The 20347-nt window shown below is 52.8% G+C and overlaps 1 protein-coding gene across 5 annotated transcripts in view; it reads left to right on the plus strand.

Moving 5' to 3' along the window:
* Positions 1-20347, plus strand: part of TTC7A (tetratricopeptide repeat domain 7A) — a 142840-nt gene that overhangs the window by 56203 nt on the left and 66290 nt on the right. For 4 of the 5 annotated variants that reach the window (XR_001880645.1, XM_017847981.1, XM_017847984.1 and 1 more), the window contains 4 exons: positions 271-334; positions 11082-11219; positions 11786-11869; positions 16509-16613. Coding sequence is in view for 4 of the 5 variants with exons in the window: in XM_017847981.1 (XP_017703470.1) it covers positions 271-334; positions 11082-11219; positions 11786-11869; positions 16509-16613 (391 nt within the window). In the remaining variant the exon portion in view is untranslated. The remainder of the gene's footprint in view (positions 1-270; positions 335-11081; positions 11220-11785; positions 11870-16508; positions 16614-20347) is intronic. The other variant, XM_017847982.1, reaches the window with a different exon arrangement.

Below are 20347 nucleotides of genomic sequence, written 5' to 3' on the forward strand. Positions count from 1 at the left end.
GCCCCAGCCATTCCCTGCGGTGCTGGTGCAGGGAGGAAAGTTTCCTCCCCAGGAGCGTCCGTACTATTCCAGCCCAGCAGCCACCGCCCACCGCGGCCTTTCAGATCCAAAACTCTGAGGCATATGGTATCCGGTGCCCATGAATTATGCAGGAAGGGGTCACCTTACCAGGCTGGTGCTGACTCCAGGGCAGAAGGCTGGCATGGTGGGTCAGTGGTGCTGTCTGGTGAGGTGCATGCTCTAGCCAGGCCTGTCATTTGTGTCTTTCAGCCTCTACTGCCCCAAGGACAACATCGAGGAAGCCCTCCTGCTCCTCCTCATCAGCGAGTCCATGGTAAGCTCCAGGATGTCCTTCAGGGGCCTCTGGCCCTCTGACCCTGTGGGGAAGGGCTGTGGGGCCCAGTTACAGGCCATCTGTGACCTACCCAAACTCTGTCGCCCAGGGAGACTCCTAAAGTAGATGCTTCTTGGCCCTGGGCCCCCATACGGCAGGTCTTGCTCATTAGGTTTGGGATTGGCTATAGAAGGCTTCATTTGGAGGCCTGCATTCTGCCGCCAAACAAGTAGAGACTGAGTACCTGGAGCCACACCCATCTCTTTTGGGATTAAAAAAATGATCATCAACAAGGTCACAGTAAAATGTTACATAGCTGTGTGCTGGGTGCCGTGACAGATATGAGAACATGGCAGGTAGGGAATGGAAGGAATGTACACTTTGGAGTCAGAAAGCCTGGAATCAGGTTCCAGTTCTGCATGTTAGCTGAGGGCTGGGGCACATCACTTATTTTCTCTGAGCCTCCGTTTTCTCCCCTGTAAGATAACAGTACTCACAAAGGTAAGCGTGCCTATGGAAGGAGTTCATTTAGTCACACAACAGCTATTTATTGAGCATCTACTTTGTGCCAGGCCCTACTCTAGATGCCAGAGATGCCTCAGCAAACAAATGGAGAAAAGTCCTTTCCCTCATGAGCTTACATTCTAGTGAAGAGAAGTAGGCAGTAAATTAATCAAAAACTACAGTATGCAGAGTGTCCACGCGTGAGCGCTATGGGAAAAGAACACAGAGCAGAAGACAAATTGTGCTAGACAAAGCACACATGAAGTTGGCTGTTTAGACTTTTCTGTAGGACCCACTGCTCATGTCCTGGGCAGGAAGATGAGGCAAATGCACGCATGCGGATGCACGCACACTCATGCATGCACACATATGGTGGCCATGGTACCAAGGAATGTTTGCCCAGGGCTAAGCACTTTGGAGGCTCAGCATAAGGAGAGTGCAGTGTGGCTGTGTGTTTGAGGAGATGGTAAGATGAAGGATGGACTGGACTCGTCCAAAGAGGGCACAGGAAGAGTGGAACAGGAGCAGCAGAAGCCAAGCACAGAGAAGTCATCTACATGGTCAGGTCCAAGTCCTCTGACCAAGGGGCCCATCAGAGCTGGTGAGCTGGGAACCACCGGGTTGAGAAATTGGTTTTCAAAAAACAATGCATCTGAGTGTATGGATGCGGAGGTTAAGAAACCAAGACCCCATGAGCGGGATCCCTGAACAGCCGGAAATGAATGTTCCCTCGGATGTCTGGGACCTTGCGATGCCAGGGCTTGCTTAGATAGCGTTGGTAATCAGATTACCTCTGGTGCCTCAGGCCTCCCAGCAAATAGGAGCAGGCACTGGGCTGTGGGACAGAGGGACTGCATCCTGCCTCAGCTGGGGCTGGTCCGTGTTGGATCCGAGAGTTTCTGTGTAGGGTGTGGATATTTGGATGGGAATGCCAGCTGGCCAGGGTGTTGTCCTAAAATGTTTGCCTGTGAGGTGGGTAAGTGGTTGCCCAGGGGAGGGGCCATCTCACTGGTTAGCGGCTGTGGAGATAAGAGGCACCATGTGCCACATCTGATTTTCATGGGAGAACAGTGTGCTTTTTACTTTTAAAAATGGGCCCTTACTCTGACCACAGACTGAATCCTGTGCAGACCAGTACTCCCATCCCGTCTCCGCCATTTCACCACGTCCACCCTCCAGTGAGACTGCACTGGAATTACCTGTCTGGAAACAAGGGTTTTTTTTGTTGTTGTTGTTTTTTGGTTTTGTTTTGTTTTGAGACAGAGTCTCCCTCTGTCATTCAGGCTGGAGTGCAGTGGCGCAATCCTGGCTCACTGCAACCTCTGCCTCCCAGGTTCAAGTGATTCTTCTGTCTCAGCCTCCCAAGTAGCTCAGATTACAGGTGTTTGCCACCACGCCTGTCTGATTTTTGTATTTTTAGTAGAGATGGGGTTTCACCATGTTGATCAGGCCAGTCTCAATCTCTTGACCTCAGGTGATCCACCCACCTCGGCTTCCAAAGTACTGGGATTACAGGCGTGAGCCACCGCACCCAGCCTAAACACTGGTTATTTTGTAGCCTTTGTGTACTGAGGCTTCCAGTGCAGTTTACAGGTAGGTGGTGAAAGGCTGAAAACAGGGTCATCTGTTAGGTCCTTTCTCAGCCAGGGAGGTTCCAAGCTGATTAGGTGAGCATTATGTTGAGTCATGTGAAATTGCCTAATTTTCAATTGCTTATGACCTGCAAAAACAACAGTTTCATAATAGTTCACTCTAATACTATATGTTCCCATCTTACAGATGACAAAAGTGAGGTCCAGGACAGGTATGGCTGTTGGTCAAGGGCGTATACTAATAAGCCTTGAAGCCATGACTCGAACATGTCCTTCTCCCTCAGCAGTTTCCAAGCCCCAGGACGCAGGGCTCCTGGACTCCCATCCTGGTGCTTCCTTTGCCCACTACTGTGATCCTTGGTCTTCTCAAGTGTAAAAGGCCAGGGAGGTGACTTTGGGGATCAGAGGGCTTTGTAAAAGGGCCAAGCCTGTCAGGGTAAGGATGGTCATAATTTTTCTCCTGGTAGGGAGTGAGGCTGGGCTCCATCTTCCCAAGTCATTTTCTGTAGCCTCTGCTTGATCAAAGTCCTCAGGACAGAGTTCAGATGCCTTTCAGTTAAGGCTGTCCACCCACTCCCAAACCCTTCAAGCAGAGAATGGCCTTTTACAGAAACATGGCCCATGCTTGGAGCCAGGTGGGTTTTCCTGAGTATGCGTTCTCGTCCAAGCAGCTCTTTCCCTTTTGCAAGACAGTGTGGCTGGCAGCCTGCCTCAGAGACTAGGGGTTAGGGGGTGGGTGAGTCTGGGTTGGCTGACCAGGCAGTGTCCTGGGAGATTCCCTGTGGCGTAGGAAACAGGCACTGCCCAGACACTGTTTGCACTGAGGCTGGGAGGAGGCGCCTCTTGTGGGACTGGCTGGTTTGTTTCCCCTTATACCCAGCCTGTTAGACATTCAGAAACTTGAGGGATTTGGGGGAGAGTGTTGGCAATGTACTTAGCTTTAGTGTTTCGTCTGTGGTGACCTTTTCCCCGGGTGCTGGATCTGGCCTCTGTGGCTGGGAATGGTTTCTCCGAGTGGCCAGACCTGCCATTTCTCCTGCCTTTGTTTTAAATTCTCCTTCCCTCCAGTCTCATTCTTGAACAGTGAGAGGACTAGGGTATGGGTTCCACTCTACCAGCTTCCCAAGCTCCTGCCCTGATACCTCTCAGCTGAACCCCAAGGCTCCATGTACCTGTAGGGTTTTCCTCATCCCCCTTTGATGTTGGCTGGGTTTGGCTGCAAATGATGGGCTTGGAGAGAAACCTCTAGAACAGCAGCTGTTGGCCTTGGCTACTATTTAGGTTCTCCTAATACCTGCAGAATGTGTTATGCTGCAGTGAAAGCTTTTCCCACAGGGCCAACCCAGGAGGCATCATCATCATTGCTTCCACCTCCAGGACATCCAGAGCAGCTGCTGCAGGAAACAGTGTTTGCAGGCTTCCTTATTTTGTGGTTTGGAACTCAGAGGAGTGGCTGTGTGGTATGGGGCTGTTACTTTGGATATGGTTTTTATTACAAGCTGACTATGTGCGATCAGAATGAATGAGGGAGACCTTGTCTTTCAAGAGGTAAATAGAAACCTTACTAATGCTTTCACAGGAATGCAAGGAGGATATGAGATATAACTGGTTGAAGATGATTTGTGTTTTAGACCTAGTTTTGAGTCTTTGGGGCCAAAATGGCATTTAAAAATCCACCTACTTATCATTGATTCATTCATATATCCATCATCTACCCACTTTCCCATTTATCCTTCTGGCCATCTACCCTCCCATCATTTCTCCATCCACCCATCCTCCTACCCACCATTCATTCATCCACTTATTAATCCATTCATCTATCATCCATCCATCCACCCATTAATCCATTCATCCACCGTCCATCCATCCACCCATTCATTCATCCATCTACCCACCCACCCACAAACCATGCATCCCCCTACCCATTCATCCATTTATTCATCCACCTCCCATTCATCCAACCACCCTTTCATCCATCCATCTACCCACCTTTCATGTATCCACCTATTCATCCACCTATCATTCATCTATCCACCCATCATTCCATCCATCCCCCATTCATCCATCCAGCCACCTACCAACCCTGCATCCACCTACCATTCATCTGTCTATCCATCCACCATGTATCCATCCATTCATTTACTCATCTATCCATCCACCTACCATCCATCCATCTAATCTAGTTCGAGCAGCTACAGCATGCAGGACCATGCTCAGCACTGTAAAGACAATGATTAATAGTTCAATCATAGTTCCTGTCCCAAATGGACTCCCATCTACTGCAGTTTGTTCCCAGGGATGTGGAGGAAATCCTGGTCCCCAAATCAGAAGGAATGATCCCAGTCTGCTGAACCTCAAATGTAAATTCTTGTTTTTGAAAGAACTGTGTATCAAACCAGCCTGATTTTCTGAAACAGTTGGGGAACTAGGAGATACAGGAATCTTTATTATTTCTAAAATACTGATCTGGGACATAAAAATATGTGCTAAAGTAAACTGAACCCTTGGATCCCTGTTTCATTTTGCTGGCGAACAAGTTGCTGCTCTTAGTAATGGAAAGGGTACAGAGCCCTGGTGTTGAGAGAGTGGGGTGGATAGGTAAGTCTCTGAGTCTTGGGATTCTGCAGATTAACAGACTTTGTGCCATGCCCAAGGCTGGGCATCTAGCTATTTGAATCTTGAATTTACCATTCATAATCTGTGTGGCCTGGGTGAGCTTCTTACCACCCTGAGCCTCGGTTTTCTCTTCTGTAAAATGGAGCTAATAAGGTCTCTCTTGTATGACTTTGGTGGATTAAATAAGAAAATGAATGTGAAGGTGCCTGGTACCTTTTGGTTCTTCAATATGTGCTCATTTTGTCCTGATAAATACTTGATTCTGACTTAGTCATTTTTGAAAACATTTATGTTCAGGTCTGATTGGGAGATAAATTGGATTAAGGATGCCATTCAGTTAAAAAAAAACAAAACAAAACAAAAAGTGCTTCCTGGGCTTGATTCCATCAGGGCTTCAGCAGATGAGCACAGATTGTTTCAGCTTTTGGGATCTGGTTTGCTCTAACACAAGGCCCTGCTCTGCTAAAGGCTGAAGCAGTAAAGGGTCTAATAACACTGCCAGCTTAGAGCCCTTGGTTCAGTGGAGGTGGGAGAGCCTCTCTCTAACTGGCGGAAAGAGCTGTTTTTTCTGCTGCAGGAGCCTGATGCAGCAGGAGCTTGGAGGCTGGCATGGGCCTGGCCTGGGTCGCTGGGTGGATGGGACATGTCACAGAGCATGTTATTTCTTGGCTCTGTGGACTGGCAGCTCAAGAGCCAGTGGTAATTATGTCTGCTGATGGGGACGACAGCACAGGGGGAGCATGACAGTGTCCTCCAGGGAGAGGGCGGGTGCTGGGTACAGATGCTGCCAGGAGACTTGTTTCTAGGGTAACTTTGCAGAGGGTGGCAGCAGCAGGCCCTGAGCCTTGTTCCTTGGCCAATGGAGAGCCTGTTTTTGAGAATGGGGTTCATCAGGGCTTTGGACTTGTTGCCCAAGGAGCATGTTCTTTGCAGAGAAGCAGTACCCAGGGCCTGATGGGGGAAGCCTGACCTTGTGTTTTGCTTCAGTTCTTTTATAAGCAGAGCCAGCCCAGGGTCTCTTACGGCATGGATGAGGCTATTGGACACTTCCTTGGAGGTACCTGGAGGCAGGGAAGGAGCCGGAAGTGAAGTCAGAATGTCTAGGCTCTAATTTAGGTCCCAACCCCCGTCTCATGTGCATTGGAAAGCTTACCTGGCCTCCCATCTGTAAAGTCTTCCCACCTGTAAAATAGGCTGAGAGTACACAGAAGATTATTCTGAGCATTTTGAGATGCTGTACAGAGGTACAGAGCGTGCTCCACATGGTAGTTCCCTTTCCTTCTCTTAGACTGGAGCCCTGTTTATGACCAGGGTTAGAGAAGAGAAACAGGGCTGGGCAGCAGGAGAGGTTAGTGCTGCCTGTGGCCCTACAGCCACCGAAGGATCAGGACTGGTCTTGTATCTTACTAGGTTGGAAAAAGCTGGCAGAGGAGCCCCAGGCGTCTAGAGCTCAGGCAAGCCGCAGCGGTCCCAAACTGGCCGACTGAGGGAAGTGGGGGTGGTTCAGCCTCAGTTCCCTGGGATCTTGCGCAAGGTAGTTCACTTTCTGGGGCTCAGTGTCCTTATCTGCAGAGGGTGGGGGGTAGTCAGTGATTTCTTCCCTGCCCCACCATGGGGTTACTGTGAGGCCAGATGAGATGGTGGATGTGACAATTCAGCTTCTAAAAGAGGAATGCGGGGCGGGAGCGGTGGCTCAAGCCTGTAATCCCAGCACTTTGGGAGGCTGAGGTGGGCGGATCACTTGAGGTCAGGAGTTCAAGACCAACCTGGCCAACATAGTGAAGCCCTGTCTCTACTAGAAATAGAAAAAAATTAGCCAGGTGTGGTGGTGGGTGCCTGTAATCCCAACTACTCGGGAGGCTGAGGCAGGAAAATCGCTTGAACCCGGGAGGTGGAGGTTGCAGTGAGCCGAGACCGAGCCACTGCACTCCAGCCTGGGCAACAAAAATGAGACTGCCTCAAAAAAAAAAAAAAAAAAAAAAAGTAATGCGTGTCACACACATAGAGCTGGCTATTTGACCAAGAGTAGTCCCTGCCTTAGGTTTCTCATGGGCCAGCCTGCCTAAGGCCTTTCCCTAAGGTCCCGTATTTGCTTCATGGATACTTGGTCAAAGACCAGAAATGTATTATGCTCACAATGCTGAGCTGTTGGGTGATGGGTGTATGGGGACTAGCGTTGTTTCTTTGGCTTCTCGTCTTCTGACCTGCCAGAGGGCTTGCAGTGAATGTTCTTTAGTCTAGGAGGGGCTACCTTAGGAGAACAGCCAGAAGGACAAAGGCTAGGAGCCGGACAACTACACAAGCGCTAGATTTAAATCCTGGGATTAAATCCATGGATTAAACAGAGCAGTGCATCCCCAGCGCCGGGCAGCCTTGGGGTGGGTGTGGGGATTATGGCAGTGCACACTAGGCAGGGAGAAACCAGAGGAGAATATTCTGCCATATTCTAAGAACAGTGAGAAAGAGACGGTGAGAAGATTTAGTGTTCATGTATTACTTTAAAGGTCACAAGTGCATTCACATCTGTTACTGCATTTGATCTAGAGGATGTTCTAATGAAAGCAGGTCTGAGGCCACTTCAATGGTGGAAGAGAAAGAATGTAGCTGGGACTAGGTCAGAGCTACTGCCAGAGCATGGGAGTATACCATGTGGCCTCAGGGCAGTGAGCCAGGGAGGAGGGAGCAGGACAGCTGGGGGTGCTGGGAGGGAACTGATGCTCCCATAGTGTCTGAGGCCCTGGCCCCTGAGCTGCACATGAATTTTATTCTGCTGTGTCTTACCCACCAGCCCCCATGCCTGCCTTTTCTCTGTCCCATTTCCCCCTACCCCGCCCTGTTGCCATGGTTACACACACAGGCACTGCCCAGCAACCACCAGGAATATTTCACTTTGGCCCTGCCCCAAAGCCATAGTAACCACTCAGCCCACTTCCACTTCTGGCTGGGGAATCACAGCCCTCTCTTGCACAGGCCCCAGTTCACACAAGTCCCTAGGACCCCCAAGGAGCCTTCCTGGCTGTCTGCCTATTGAGGGCCTATCACCAGCCTGAGGATTTGTGCTGCTGCTGCTGCTGCCACTACTGCTAGACTGATCCTCTCTTCTGTTCCTATTCTTCTGACCTAATTAACGCCCAGTTCTGAAAATTCACCCCTCCCTCTGCCAGACACAAATTCAGACACTGTTCTCTTAAAGGTCAAGGTCTAGGATGGACAGGGGGAGGTTTCCACTCCAGGCCCAGAATCTTTCTCTCCTGAGTGTCACACCCTGCAAAGGCAGGTTGAGTCAAGTTCTGTGTGTGCGGTTGTGCCTGGGGCCAGGAGTCTAGCCATGAGCAAGAACTGGTGAACCAGATGGGGGCGTATGGGCTAAGGTATGGGCCGGGTTGGGGGAGGACAGGAGAGGCCTGACCTCTCCTGGTGAGATGAGTCAGGGATGGTGCTGTAAGAAGGTGGTCCTGAATGGAGTTTTGAGGAGCTAGAAGGTATCCAGGTTGACAGAGGGAACTGCAGCATGACCGAAGATGGGCCATGGTGACTGTAGGGACCAGCAAGGGATTCCATGTCACTGGAGAGAAGCTGGCCAGTTAGGCAGCCCCAGAAAGGAGTTTAGACTTTATCCCGATGGCCATAGTGATGGCTCGCAGCCCACTATTCCCTGAACAAGACGGGTCTGCACGGGCAGGCAGGCGGGTCCCCAGACCCTGGATGTGTCCAGCCAAGCTGCTTCCCACCCCTGCAGACTGCCTGTCCCCACTCCCTCCCATCATAACCTCTCACTCCCACCAGAATTCCAGGTCAGCTTCCACTCGGGGATGTGCATTCTGTACTGCTGCTCCTTCCTGTTCTCCCCACAGACAGAGCCTCTGTGCCCCATCCTCTCACTCCCGAGCCACTCCTGCCTGGTGGAGGCCGCCCCTGTGGGTCCCCACCCAGGATGGCCAGAGCTGGGGAGCTGCTGGAGGTGGCAAAGTGGGGCGGTACATCGCCAGGGATAGAACAAGGGCTGTATTCCTAGTTGGCTCAGGGGACTAGCTCCTGCCAACCCTCTCCCTAGAATTTCTTTTCTCTTCCTGTTGGTGGCTGTGTGGGTGGACTTCACTGGGAAGGAGGGGGATTTCTTGGCACCTTCTTTCTCCACTCCTCTCCTTCAACCCTTTGGAGCTCCTGAGTGGCTCCTGTTCCACAGGCTGACTCTAGAACTCAGCCTTGCCAGGATTTCCGGGCATCCCGGCACCCTCTCCTGGGCCATCTGAGTCCATGGGGGCATGGGCAGCACTCACCAACTGTGGCAACGGGGCAGCCATCAGAACCCCTGACCACCAGTCTCTCAGTGACCAAGCTGTCCCCCAGAGTGAGTCACCTCCTTGGGTCTTGGAGGTGTTTTGGCTTCCAGAGGCCTCTAGGAGGACACACTCCAGCCCTGCACTGCAGGACACACCCAGAGCCTGTGGTCTGGAGGCCTCAGGGGCTTGGGCTTCTGCCTCCAGCCCCTCACCTGGAGGAGGGGAGAGCAGTCCTGCTCAAGGGAAGCTATGAGGCCCACTTGCTGCACAGGAGGGATGGGGTGGCTCTGATGAGGGAGATCTGGGTTTTTAGGGCTGGCAGCTCCTTTTTATTCTGTTAGGAAGGCTGAGTTCTTGGTCTTGAGGTCCTGCGTATGGAAGCAGAGGAGGGCAAGTCCCATTGCACAGAAGGAGACTCAGACAGAGGGAGGGAGATGCAGGAGAGAGCCACATTTGGCAGAGGGGAATGGGCAGGAGAAGGGAGAATGCTGGGGGCAGCCAGCAGCAGCATCTGCCCAGAGCGCACCTCTGCCCAGCTCCTGCACAGCCCTTGGAGTGGGGATGGGGATATGACTGTTTCTGACCCCAGAGTGTCCTCTGCCTAAATCCCTGCCCTGTGGCTGCTCGGAGGCACCCATCACCCCTGCAGTGGGGGAGCCTCTCCCCTTCCACCCTGTCTTTTTTGCCCCCAGCCTGCGTGTTGTCCCCAGGGTATAGAGGTGGGCAGAGGGGTGGGACCACCTGCACAGACCAAAGAACAAGAGTCCCACATCCTTGATGGGGGGCTTCTGGCTTGGTGATGAGGAGCTCCCCTCTTGGAATTAGACAGAATTTCCCACTCAATACAGCACATTTCCCTCTCCTACCCCCACCCCCAGCAGCCATCTGGCAACTCTGTGAGCTACTGAAGTCCTTGGCACTGGATGCCAAGAGCGGAGTTCTTGAGTGTGGGGAAGCTCTCCCTGGGGAGGGATGGAGGAGAGTTTCCATGGTTGGAAGGAGCCTGGAGAGGGTCCAGGCTGGACACAGAGGGGAAGGGAAGGGGGGCTCTGGGAATGTCCTTGTCAAAGCTACTTGAAAGACTGAAGAGGAAGAGAAGAGGGCACTGGGGGCCACAGCCCAACCTCCCCACCAAGCGTCAAGCAGCAGAGCCACCTACCCGATCCAGGCACTTTCATATCTTAGCCAAAACTCTTGCTGTAATTGTGAGAATTGCAAACACACCAGGGACTGTTCCATAAAATGACTGGCCTGTGCTCCTCAAAAATGCCAGTGTCATGAGAGAAAGGTGGAGGGCCTCTTCCAGATGCAAGGAGATTAAAGAGACATGGTACCCAAATACAAGGTATGATCCTGGACTGGATCCTGGAATGAGAAAAAATAACCAATTATAAAGGGCAATAATAATTCTATAGAGAGAGGAACATTGAGGAAGGGTTTTCGGTTATGAGACTATTCTTGCAACCTTTCTGTAGGCTTGAAATTTTGTAGAATAACAAATTTAATACCGGAAGCTTGACCCCTCAGAACTGCTCCCTCACCCAACCTGGGCTAAAGGTGGAGGATTTTCTGTCTTGGAGAGGGCCTTTGTGGAGATGAGAAAAGGCCATTTCTGAGAGTGTGGCCGTCTTTCTGGTCTGGGTCAGTGGCAAAAAGGTGATAGTGTCTGGGCCAACAAGGTGGGGGCCCCTCGAAGACAGACACCTGCTTGTCTGCTGTCCTCACTCTTACCAAACAATGTCCCACCCACAGGCCACTCGAGACGTGGTGCTGAGCCGGGTGCCAGAGCAGGAGGAGGACCGGGCAGTGAGCTTGCAGAATGCTGCAGCCATCTATGACCTCCTGAGCATCACGCTGGGCAGAAGGGGACAGTATGTCATGCTCTCTGAGGTACGGCCGGCCATGCAGCCCATCCCACTCCCCAGAGTCAGGCAGTCTGTAAAGGAAATCAGACGGAGCCATTTGTCCCTTCACCTGTCCCTCCCCTGCCAGGCTGCTCTGCTGCTTTGACCTTGGCAAGTTGTACAAGTCTCAGCTTCCTCACTGGTGAAATATGGGCAGTTAGAGAACCCACCTCACAAGGTTGTTGGGGAGAGTGCGTGTGAAAGGCTGAGAACAGCGCCATGCACAGTAATAATAAATGTTCCCTGCTATTTTTATTGCATGTCTATGTTTTGAAAGCACTTTCACAAATCTTACTCCATTTGCTCTTTGCTATCACCCTGTGAGATCATTCACATGTTAAGGAGGTGAACTGAGGGCCCGAGAGGGTGAGAGACTTGAGCAGGGTCACACAGCATGCCAGAGGCAGGAACTGGGTTTCTGCAGGGTGTCTCACAGGAGCCAAGTGCGGGCCTCCTGCAGCCTCCCAAAGGCAGTGACTACCCTGGAAGGGTGTGGGTGGCTGGAGTGTGAGGACCCTTGGTGAGTAAGTGCTGACTATCTCCCCTCCCCAGTGCCTGGAGCGAGCCATGAAGTTTGCATTTGGAGAATTTCACCTTTGGTACCAGCTGGCCCTCTCCATGGTGGCTTGTGGGAAGGTAAGGTCCAGGGGGTGCTAGGGGTTGTACACTCACCCTCAGGGGGCTCTGCTGAGGTGGACGGAGGGGTTTTCTGGCCAGGGGAGAGGGTGGGGACTATCCTGCAGCTGGTTTGAACCTCCAGGAGAGTGAGGGGCGTGGGGTGGGCTACACAGACACCTTGTGTGAATTCCTGTCCACGTGGGAGCTATGAGTGTGCCAGTGTGCAGGTGTGAGTCTCTGGATGCTTTTCTCTGAGTCTGCGTACATGCACGGGAGCACTGTAACCTCTGTGCTGAAGAGCTAATAATGTGACTGCATGTGGCGGACATGAGGTGTATCGAGGTGACGGAACGTTGTTCCATGCGGGCTGTAGCTCTCATCCTGTCCACTGAGTATGGCGTCAGGAAATGGCCTGCTTGTGGACTGGAGACTTGCCTCAGAGGGGAAGCTTAAAGGGTGGAGCAGAGCAGCAGCACCCACAAGGGAGTTTGGAGGGAGTACTGCATGACGCATGGGGCCAAGAGCACCCGGATGGGGACAGGGCCCGGCGGGATGCTGCCCAGAGCAAGGAGCACCAGGCATGAGTTCACTCTCTATCCACCCAGCTCCGGTGCCGTCACCCCTGCTTTTTGCTCTGATCAGAATTATACTTACATAAGCCTCTATTTTAAGCAGTGACATGAAAGGAAAACCTTTCTGGAGCTGAGTTCTGAGGGTGTTGGGGCTGAGGATGCTATGAATGCAGGAAATAAGGTGGCATGAGCTTGCAGATTGTTCCAGGAGCTGTAAATATCCAGAGCCCTTTCATGGGGCTGAGGGAATTCCTCGCCCCCCTGGCCCATCTGTGCCACGTTCCATTTCTGGCCCCACAGCCGTCTCTCAGGAGGGCCCTCCCAACTTGCCAATGCCTCCTCCACGCATGAAGGGTGTGCCAGCCAGCTCGGGGCCTCAGCAGCCAAGGCAGGCCAGGTCCTGGCAGGGAGGGGGAAGAGGAGCAGGTGCTGCAGCCTGACTGTGGGGAGAGGCTTTCTGGGGAGCCTTCCCTGCCCCCATCTGCTGGGCATGTGTCTTCCCAAATCTTTGTACTCTCCCCCATCACATCGGACACCTCACAGAACATCTTGAAGTCACAGCATGATCTCCTTGGCTTTGTGCTTAACAGGGTCTTGTTGAGGCTCGGGGAGAATTCAGAACACAGGGCAAGGCCCCGGCCCTTCAAGGGTTAGGGAGTGAGAGAAACCCTCCTACAGAACTGCAGGCAAAAGAGACAACGTGGGCAATGGTGGAGGGGGTGGAAAAGATGAACCAGCCGTGGGGATGGGGACAGGAAGGTATTGAAGGCAGCGGTCAGCCTGGGGTAGTAGGGACAGGGCCAGGAGGAGGTGGGGCTGGAGCTTCCATGGAGCCTGGGCAGACAGCTCACAGTGGCATAGGCCAGTTCTTCCTGCCTCTGGGAAACACAGAAAACCCATCTAATCTTGGGACAGTGAGTACAGGTAGGAGAGGCCTAGGGCCAGAGCAGTGATTCAAACCCTTCTGTGGGTCATGGACCCCTTTCAGGAGGTAAGGGAAGCTGAGGACTTCTGCTCAGAAAAATTGACTGCACATGCAAGTTAGCTTTAAATCCGAGAGCAGCTCCTAGAAGCTCTCCAGGCTCAGGCAAAGGTGTAATGATAGCCTGGGAGGTAAGGAGTCTTCTGCCACTGACTAGCTGGACTCAGAGAGATCCAGACACAGCCTGGCACCATCCCAGCATCTAGGGAGCTGGTTTCACGACTTGGCTCCTTCACAGACCAGCAAGGTGGCCCTGGGAGTGGGCTTGTATCAGGGAGTTGAGATTGGCCAGTTCCTCATGCATGAGGCTCCATGGGCTGGAGACACTGTGTGTTCGGTGCAGCAGGAGATTGTTCTGGAGAGCATTCTCCACCCGCCTTGGGAACCCTGCCCACCAAATCAGTCTGCCTGATTGTCCCAGGCAGCCCTCAGGAGTGGCCAGACCTTGCCTTTGCTGAAAGCGTAAGGTGGAATCAAGGGCCTGTATCTGTGATTGTGCCCGAAAGGCCTTCCAGAAGGTGAGTCTGAGCAGTTGAACCTGCAGGAATAATGGATGAGTTCTGTGGCGTGATTTAGGTCGTTCCTTCTCTTGGTCTCTGTGTGGCAATTGCATTGGCTGTGTTGCTAGGTAACCAGCATGACAAAAAAAAAGCTGCTGCTCCGGCTGCTGAGTCCTCAGATGGCTCCTTAAATAGCAGCGTTTTTTGGTGTACATGGGGGTGGAATGCAGAGGGTCAGGGTTAGAGAACCCTGTATGGCAAGGATCCAGAGTTTAGCAGCCATGAGAAGGAGGCTGAGGAGAAGCCTGAGGCTTGCTGGGGTGTGGATGGAGGGGCCAAGTCCCTGGGGAGGGACTTGGAGTGGTGTTTCCAGGGCAGGGTCTCAGGAGGAGGTAGATAGCCTGACAGTGCCTTCAAGCCCCTCATACCCCATGGCACCCGCCCACACTGGGCACGCTGTGGAGTCTCCCAGCCTGCAGGAGCTGGTCACCTGCTAACACCCTTTTGTGCTTGGCCTCCTACCCTCTTGTTTCCAGAGAGAGCCATGGGGGTGGTGGCCTTTGTTGTCTCTCCTACCCTTTCTGTGGGGTCCTTTGAGGAAAGAGCCATGGCCTCATCCCCTTTCCTGAGTGACCCCACAACCCCTAGCCCAGTACTGGGTTCAGAGCATACCCTTGGCAAAGACACCTGCAATTGACCTAATAAGTCTGAGTCAAAGCCCAGGGAAATCTATCACGTCTGGGTTGAGAAAAGCTCTTCCTTAGATGGCGGGGAAAATGGGAGGCCAGCTGGAGGGAGGCGGGGTGTCCAGGGTGGACACAGACCATTCAGATCCTAGCTGTGCACCTGCCAGTTTCTCATACCCTGCTGTGGACAGGGGAGCCTCCCAGAGCCTCCATTTCCTTCTGTACCTCCAGAGTTGCTGGGGGGATATGAGAGCTAATTAATGGGGGATTGCTTGGCCCACAGTAGGGCCCAGTACGTGGGAATTGTCATAGTTACACACAGGTACCTGCAAACCTGGAGGCCACACAGGTACAGGGGTGTACACACTGGGAGGATTACTGCTGAGTTTCCTGGAAAAGGTTCCAGCCCAGAGAGAGAGAGAGAGAGAGAGAAAGAGAGAGAGAGAGAGAGAGAGTGTGTGTGTGTGTGTGTGTGTGTGTGTGTGTGTGTGTGTGTGTGTGTGTGGGGTGGGGTGGGCGGGTGGGCAGGGAAACAGGAAACAGGCCTCCTTTCTGGCCAAAGTGGTCATCGTAGAGGCAGTGTAGGGTAGTGGTTAGAGCCAGGCTACATTCAAACCTCAGCTCAGCCATTCATAGGCTGTGTGGCTTTGAACAAGCTACCTAACTTTGCATTTCAGTTTTCCCACCTGTACCAAGTAAAGTCAGAGTATCTACATCATAAGACTGCGTAAAAATTAAATCACTTGGTATTTAAAATGCACTTAGAACAGGGGTCTCCAACCTCTTTTCTGTAATGGGTCAGTCAGAGAGTAGATGGTTTTGACTCTGCAGGCCCAACAGTCTTTGGCAACTATTCCACTCTGCTACCGTATCAGGAAAACAGCCATAGACAGTATGTAAATGAATGCACATGGCTGTGTTCCAGTAAAACTTTATTTACAAAAATAGAGTGCCAGATTTGGCCTGTTAACTGTGTTTTGTCAACCCCAGACTTAGGACAATGCCTGCATATCCCAAGATCTGGATAAGTGTTTGCGGCTGCTGTTCTTCTCATTACTGTTATTGGTAACATCCCTGTCTGGCCGTGGCTGCCCACCACCTCAGCCCTCCTTCACACTTGGCTGTCCTCAGCAGGTCCAGTCTGAGCCTTGAAGCCTGGGGGGATCCTCAGATTCCTGTCTGGAGGTTCTCTTGGGCTCTGCCAGTTTAGAATATCTCCGCTTCCTCTCCGCCAGCCTTTATACGACCCCCAACCCCTGCCATTGGCCATGCCTCCGGAGTCCTTATTTATTATTATTATTTTTTTTTTGAGACACAGTCTCACTGTGTCACCCAGGCTAGAGTGTGGTGGCACAATCTCGGCTCACTGCAACTTCCACCTCTTGGGTTCAAGCAATTCTCGTGTCTCAACCTCCCGAGTAGCCGGGTGTGGACACATGCCTCCACAGCCGGCTGATTTTTGTATTTTAGTAGAGATGGGGTTTCACCATGTTGGCCAGGCTGGTCTCAAATCCCGAGCTCAAGTGGTCAGCCTGCCTCAGTCTCCCAAAGTGCTGGGATTGCAGGTGTGAGCCACTGTGCCCAGCCCTCATTTAGAGAGCCCCTTTCTACCTCTGAAATTTCTGTGCTTGAAATTTGAATTCCTTTTGGAGAGCTTCCATTTGTTGTCATGTTAGCGGTCATCATGTTACCTAAAGAGCAAGGGTGACAGCTTCTAATCTTCAGATGAGGAAACTGAGGCCCAGGGAGGGATTTGCCTGCCGACACTGCCTGGGCTTCTCTGCCCTGGTCCTCTTCCTGGCTCCTGAGAGCAAAGGGATACAGAGCAAGGCTTGGCTGTTTGGGGAGCTCGCCCCACTGTGGGCCCTTGAGATCCAGGGCTGTGAGTGACAGTGTTTCCTGCTGTTTTTTCTGCAGTCAGCCTACGCCGTGTCCCTGCTGCGGGAGTGTATGAAGTTGAGGCCCTCGGACCCCACTGTGCCCCTGATGGCCGCGAAGGTCTGCATTGGGTCCCTTCACTGGGTGAGTGAGCTGTGAGGGCAGGGGCCAGAGGCCTCCTGTGGGGAGGGTGGCAGCAGCTGACTGTGAGTGGGGTGTGCACGTCTTGGCATGTATGTGAGGGTGCATGTGGAAGGTGGAGAGGATGGGAGCTATCAGGCAGATGGGCCTGGGCAGGGAGAAAGTCTCTGAGAAGCCACCAGCCTCCATCTCCAAGGCAGGGTCCCCTGACTCAGGATGGTGTCTGGTTTGTGGTTCAGCCTTGAACTGTGGCCTCCAGAGAGTGAAATATAGGGAAGTAGAGGTGCCCCCACCTGCCCAGCAGCAGGGTAGTAGGTAAGACCTTGAGTTACCTGGACCAGCCCCATCATTTCTGAGGCTTCAGATGATCCTAGCATCTGATTTCCAAGCGGTGCAAGGCACGATTCGTGGGGCAGAGCTGCTCTTGGCGACATGGGAAGGTGGTCTTTTCTGTCAGCCCCTCTCCTTCCTCTTGGCTCTAGCCCTCCAGGGCCCTGCCCTGTGCTCCGCTGCTTGCTTACTGCTCTCTGCAGAGGCAGCTGAATTGTTAGGAGGCTATGGCTCCAGGTATGCCCGTTCCCCAGTTGGAGGCCTTTACTGCAGGCACCTGAAGACCCCCATGAGATCAGCAGCTTGAAGTAGTGAAGGAGAACAGGGCCAGGAGCCCAGGTTCCCCGCCTTGCTGTGGTCCTCCTGTCCCGGGTCTGCTCAGAGGCTGCTCCAGGCCTATGGGGGCTCTTGGGCCATGGCACTGGGCCCCAGCAGTGGGGCCTCTGCGCAGGTATCTCTTCCAGCTGGGGGCTCACTTCTGGACAATCTTTGCTTTCTTCAGTCCCAGTCAGCTTGCTGATTTCAGCCTCCTATCTCTACTCTCTCAAGCAACACAGAGCAAGTGCATCCTCCCTCCCACACGGTGGATATCAGGCCCTTCCACACCCACATGTCCCCAGTTCTTTCATCTGCTCTCTGGGCCCAGGGTCTCCTAAAGTGGGCACTTCCCCTGGAGATGGCCTCCCTGTCTTCCTGTTGGCCTGACACCTTCAGCCACCCCCTCACCATTGTGTGCCCAGCTTGTTCTAAGGCAGCAGGGGCCAGGCTCTGGGTGCATACAGCAGGTGCTTCGTAATTAGCAACCTTTACAACTCTTCTTGCCACTTTCCCTCCTGTACACAAACAAATCATGGATTCTGGGGAGGGAGGCAATGAGCCTTCCACAAATTCCATGTTCCAACCTTTCTTCCCTAGGATTGGAAACTGGCCCCATCCCTCTGCTGGGTCCCCTCCTCGTCATCGCAGCAGGGCTCGCCTTCTCTCTGCTCCAGGGAGTCAGTCCTCCCAAGCACAAAGAAGCTGGGTGAAAAGAGCACCTGTCCCGTTTTCCACCTGGTTCTCAGATCCCTGTGTCTGCAGTGCCCCGTCCCCTCTGGCTGATCAGGAAGAGGGGAAAGTGTGGCATCTGGCTCGTGTTCTTTATGCTGTCATTTAGGTTGGGGAGAATTACATGAGATCAATCCTGTAATAGGCTCTGGGCTTTTGGAAGGAGCAGTGTAATGAGGTAGTTAAGAGTTTCACTGCCCACCCACTGGGTACCCTAGAGTAAGGCACCTAACCTCACTGTGCCTCAGTTTTCCCATCTGTAAAGTGGAAACAGTAAGTCTCCTCAGGTGGGACATAAATGAATGACCAAGTAGGGAGAGGACTGGACAGGTCAGGGAGGCATCATGGAGGAGGCAGCCTCAGACTGGACTCAGAGGGCAAGGGAGGATACAGGAGGGCCAGAGCCAGGCCTTTGCTTTCCCCCGCCTCATGAGTATCAGGGAACCCTTGGTTCCCAGGTCTTTTGTGGAAGACAGTTGGCACCCAGAGGTAGGGAGAACTTGTGAGCAAGCACTTTAGATGTGGGCGGCCCATGGGTGCTGAGCACATGCAGCAGAGGATGGAGATATGAGCCAGAGTGTGCAGAGCAGGTGGGCTTCCTTACCCCAACTCAGGCCGCTGCTTGCTCCCTGGGTTTCTGAGAGGGGCCTCAAGCTCATCTCTGAGATGAAGCCCAAAATACCCATTTCTGAGGGGGTGTTGCAGGGGAGGGCATCTGTCCCCCTCAAGGCTGCCAGCTCTGAGGTAGCTGTGGGTCCACCCAGCCAATGGCCGCCCTTGCCAGGAAGCCCTAAATTTAGGTCTTCCCACCATGCAGGAGCTGTTTCCCTCAGCAGCATAATTACAGTAATTATGTGCATTCAGATTACATGGTAATAAAATTAGGATCAAATCAGTCCAAATTGAAATCAGATGAGTTAGGAGCAAAGTAATCAATGACAACATAAATAGAAAAGCCCAAAAGGAAACTTAAACATGCAGACTTGTCATCAGAATTGAGGAGAAGGAAGGGTGAGCTGTTTAACTTCAGCTGGGCAGCATATTTGGGTTTAGGGGCTAGTTGGAGCCAGGGTTTAAATCAGGCACAGGCTAGAGTGATGTCCCACGGGTGGCCTGGGGGTGGACTCCTGGCAACCTTCCCTGATCTGGAAGCTTCACCCCCTGCACTTTCTACCTGTCTTGGATACAGATCACGTCACGTTGTGATCATCTGTGTTTCTTGAGTGCAGGAATTATCTGTCTTTTCTTTGAAACCCCAGCCCAGGGTTCAGTGCCTGGTGCTAGCTGGGTGGATCCTTCTTGCCGATGGACACATTCACTTGGCAATGAATTCTGTCATATGTGGCGCATGACTTCCCAGCTAGATGAGGAACTTGCTCACTTGCCATGTCTTGCACTCTGACCCCCTCTCCCCTACAGGAAGCCTTCATATAGTAGGTGCTATACTAGTAACTGACCAAGTGACACACACCTCAACTGGCCAGGAAGGGACGGGATGAGGGATCTGTATTTGGTTTGGGGGTTCTCCCAGCACTCTGCAGCTCATTCTTGCTCCCTAGGTGGCACTGTAAAGAGAGCAGGCTGTGGGGTATCCAAGGGTTCTGAGAAGGGAGCAACAAGCTCCCCACAAATTTCGTGTTTGAGCCCCTTCTTCTCAAAACTGGCCCCATCCTTCTGCTGGATTCCTGCCTCACCATCCCTAGTTCTACAAAGAGGGTCAACCCTGTACTCTCTGTTCCCGAGGCCCACAGTGAAAAGAATGGGTCTGCCTGGCAGGCAGGGGGTATTTGTGCATGAGACAGGGCACAGATCCCAAAAGGCGGCTCACACCCCCTTCGTCTCCTGCCTTCGCAGTTATTCTGGCTCACGTCAGCCCCCAGCAGGCCCAGCCAAGCCCCATGAGCAGGGGACAGAAATCTGGGGGTGGACAATTTGGCCTGGGTTGCAGGAAGGGAGGCTGAAACTAGGACATTTGAAAAACGAGTTGTGCTGGGTGAAGCTGGACTGGGTGGCCACGTGCCCAGAGGCGGAGCACCTGCTGTTCCCATGTCCTGTCCTCATGCCCAGAGCCACTGTTGGATACCCCACACCCGGTCTGGGTCTGAGAACAAGGTTGTCTCTTGGAGATTGTGGCAGGCAGAGAGACGTGCATGGTCACGTGCCGGCTGGCTGTTTTGGGGGTTTACACCAGGGTGGGAGTAGCTGAACAGGGTTGAGTTTGGAATGGGAGAGCACTGACCCTGGGGCTTAGCCTGAAACTCCCCTTGGTGAGGGAGGGCTTCCCAGGCTCTGACTCAGTGATGCCAGAACTGAAATCAGAGAGGCCTGCATGGCAGCCTTCTGCCTTGGCATGCCCAGCC

This window comes from Rhinopithecus bieti, unplaced genomic scaffold (assembly GCF_001698545.2).
Source record: "Rhinopithecus bieti isolate Rb0 unplaced genomic scaffold, ASM169854v2 scaffold_30687, whole genome shotgun sequence".
In the NCBI taxonomy this organism is placed as follows: domain Eukaryota; kingdom Metazoa; phylum Chordata; class Mammalia; order Primates; family Cercopithecidae; genus Rhinopithecus; species Rhinopithecus bieti.